The sequence below is a fragment of the Dendropsophus ebraccatus genome, chromosome 6 (genome assembly GCF_027789765.1).
Source record: "Dendropsophus ebraccatus isolate aDenEbr1 chromosome 6, aDenEbr1.pat, whole genome shotgun sequence".
Classification (NCBI taxonomy): domain Eukaryota; kingdom Metazoa; phylum Chordata; class Amphibia; order Anura; family Hylidae; genus Dendropsophus; species Dendropsophus ebraccatus.
In genome coordinates this window covers 148,402,149-148,403,713 of record NC_091459.1, presented here as the reverse complement: position 1 = coordinate 148,403,713, position 1,565 = coordinate 148,402,149, and the positions used below count along the sequence as shown (strand labels likewise).

The 1,565-nt window shown below is 41.0% G+C and overlaps 1 protein-coding gene across 1 annotated transcript; it reads right to left on the bottom strand.

The window, feature by feature from the left end:
* Nucleotides 1-348: 348 nt before the first annotated feature.
* On the bottom strand, nt 349-1,290 carry LOC138795348 (olfactory receptor 13C9-like). The gene has a single exon (XM_069974336.1). It carries the CDS (start codon nt 1,288-1,290, stop codon nt 349-351), a length of 942 nt encoding a protein of 313 aa, XP_069830437.1.
* Nucleotides 1,291-1,565: the final 275 nt, after the last annotated feature.

Here is a 1,565-nt window from a genome sequence, read left to right as displayed (position 1 = left end):
ATAGCAATAGGGGACAGGGATGACAATCACGTATAGCAATAGGGGGCAGGGATGACAATCACGTATAGGAATAGGGGACAGGGATGACAATCAGGTATAGCAATAGGGGAGAGGGATGACAATCAGGTATAGCAATGAGGGCAAGGATAACAATTAGGTACAGCAATGGGGATAGGGATGACAATCAGGTACAGCATTAGGGGAAAGAGCAGACTAACAGCAACAGCAATAGGAGACAGGGGTGACAATCAGGTAAAGCAACAGGGGGAAGGGGCATATGGTCCCATACTCTAGAGCACAATTGAACCTTCCTACTAAAGAGTATGGCATGCACATAGGATGGATACACTATGATATTTCAGGTGTTATTGACCCCACTGTCAGGATTTTCTGAAAGGCTTCTTTCACTTCATTATTTCTCAGGCTGTAGATCGCCGGATTTAGGATAGGAGTTAAAACTGCATAAATTAAAGAAACATATTTTATATGAGATAAAAAGTTTTTTGACTGTCCCATGTACATGGTTAAAAATGTAAGATAATATATCAGCACCACAGTGAGGTGGGAGGCGCAGGTGGAGAAAGCCTTGGACCTACCAGCAAGTGAACGGATTTTTAGTATAGAAATAATAATACAGACATAAGACACCACAATAAAGACAAACGGTGAAAATAATGTGAAAAATCCAATAGAAACTATAGTTATCTGATAGAAGGAGAGGTCACCGCACGCCACCTCCAGAAGAGCCAAGATCTCACAGGCAAAATGGTTCAGCATGTTCTCTCTGCAGAATATAAGAGGTCTCACCATGGTCGGGACAGTAGATACAATGAAACTACCCAACCACATAATACCAGTGATGGATCCACATAGCCTCCAACTCATAATGGTGGTGTAATGTAAGGGGGAGCATATAGCGATATACCGGTCATAGGCCATCACCGCCAGCAGGACGCTTTCAGTTGCTCCTAGAATTACACTAATATTCATCTGTATGAGACAACCGATGAGGGAAATCCTTCTATTCTCTGACAATAGATCAAACAGCAACTTTGGTGCAGAACACGATGAACAACACAAATCCAGAAAAGAGAGATTACAGAGGAAATAATACATAGGAGTGTGTAACTTAGGGGTGAGGAGAACGGTGACGATCAGGAAGCCGTTCCCCAGGATGATCAGTATATAAAGGACAAAAATAATAAAAAACAGTAAAATACAAATCTGTAAGTTCTGAGAAAACCCGATGAGGATGAAATAATTAATAAGAGTTTGGTTTTTAATCTCCATGTTATTATTCACATTATTTTATCCACAGGCCTATCATATATACAAGAGATGGGATTGTTATAAAATGTACCTGGTGAAATTACTTATACGTGAGTATTGTAAACCAAGCGTCTAGGATCAGACAAAGTAACATCGAAAGGTAAAAAAAAGAAATGTAAAGCCACTGGGTCCTGTAACCACCCGCAGTGCCATTTGCGTTCCTCTCCTGCTTCAATCCATGCTGGTAATCGGTCTAATCGTCTTTGTGTCTTCCCGAAAACTTCTTCCTCCTTCTG

Excerpts from the sequence above, each read along its gene's own strand:
- LOC138795348 (XM_069974336.1), bottom strand. The coding sequence starts at position 1,290 with ATGGAGATTAAAAACCAAACTCTTATTAATTATTTCATCCTCATCGGG.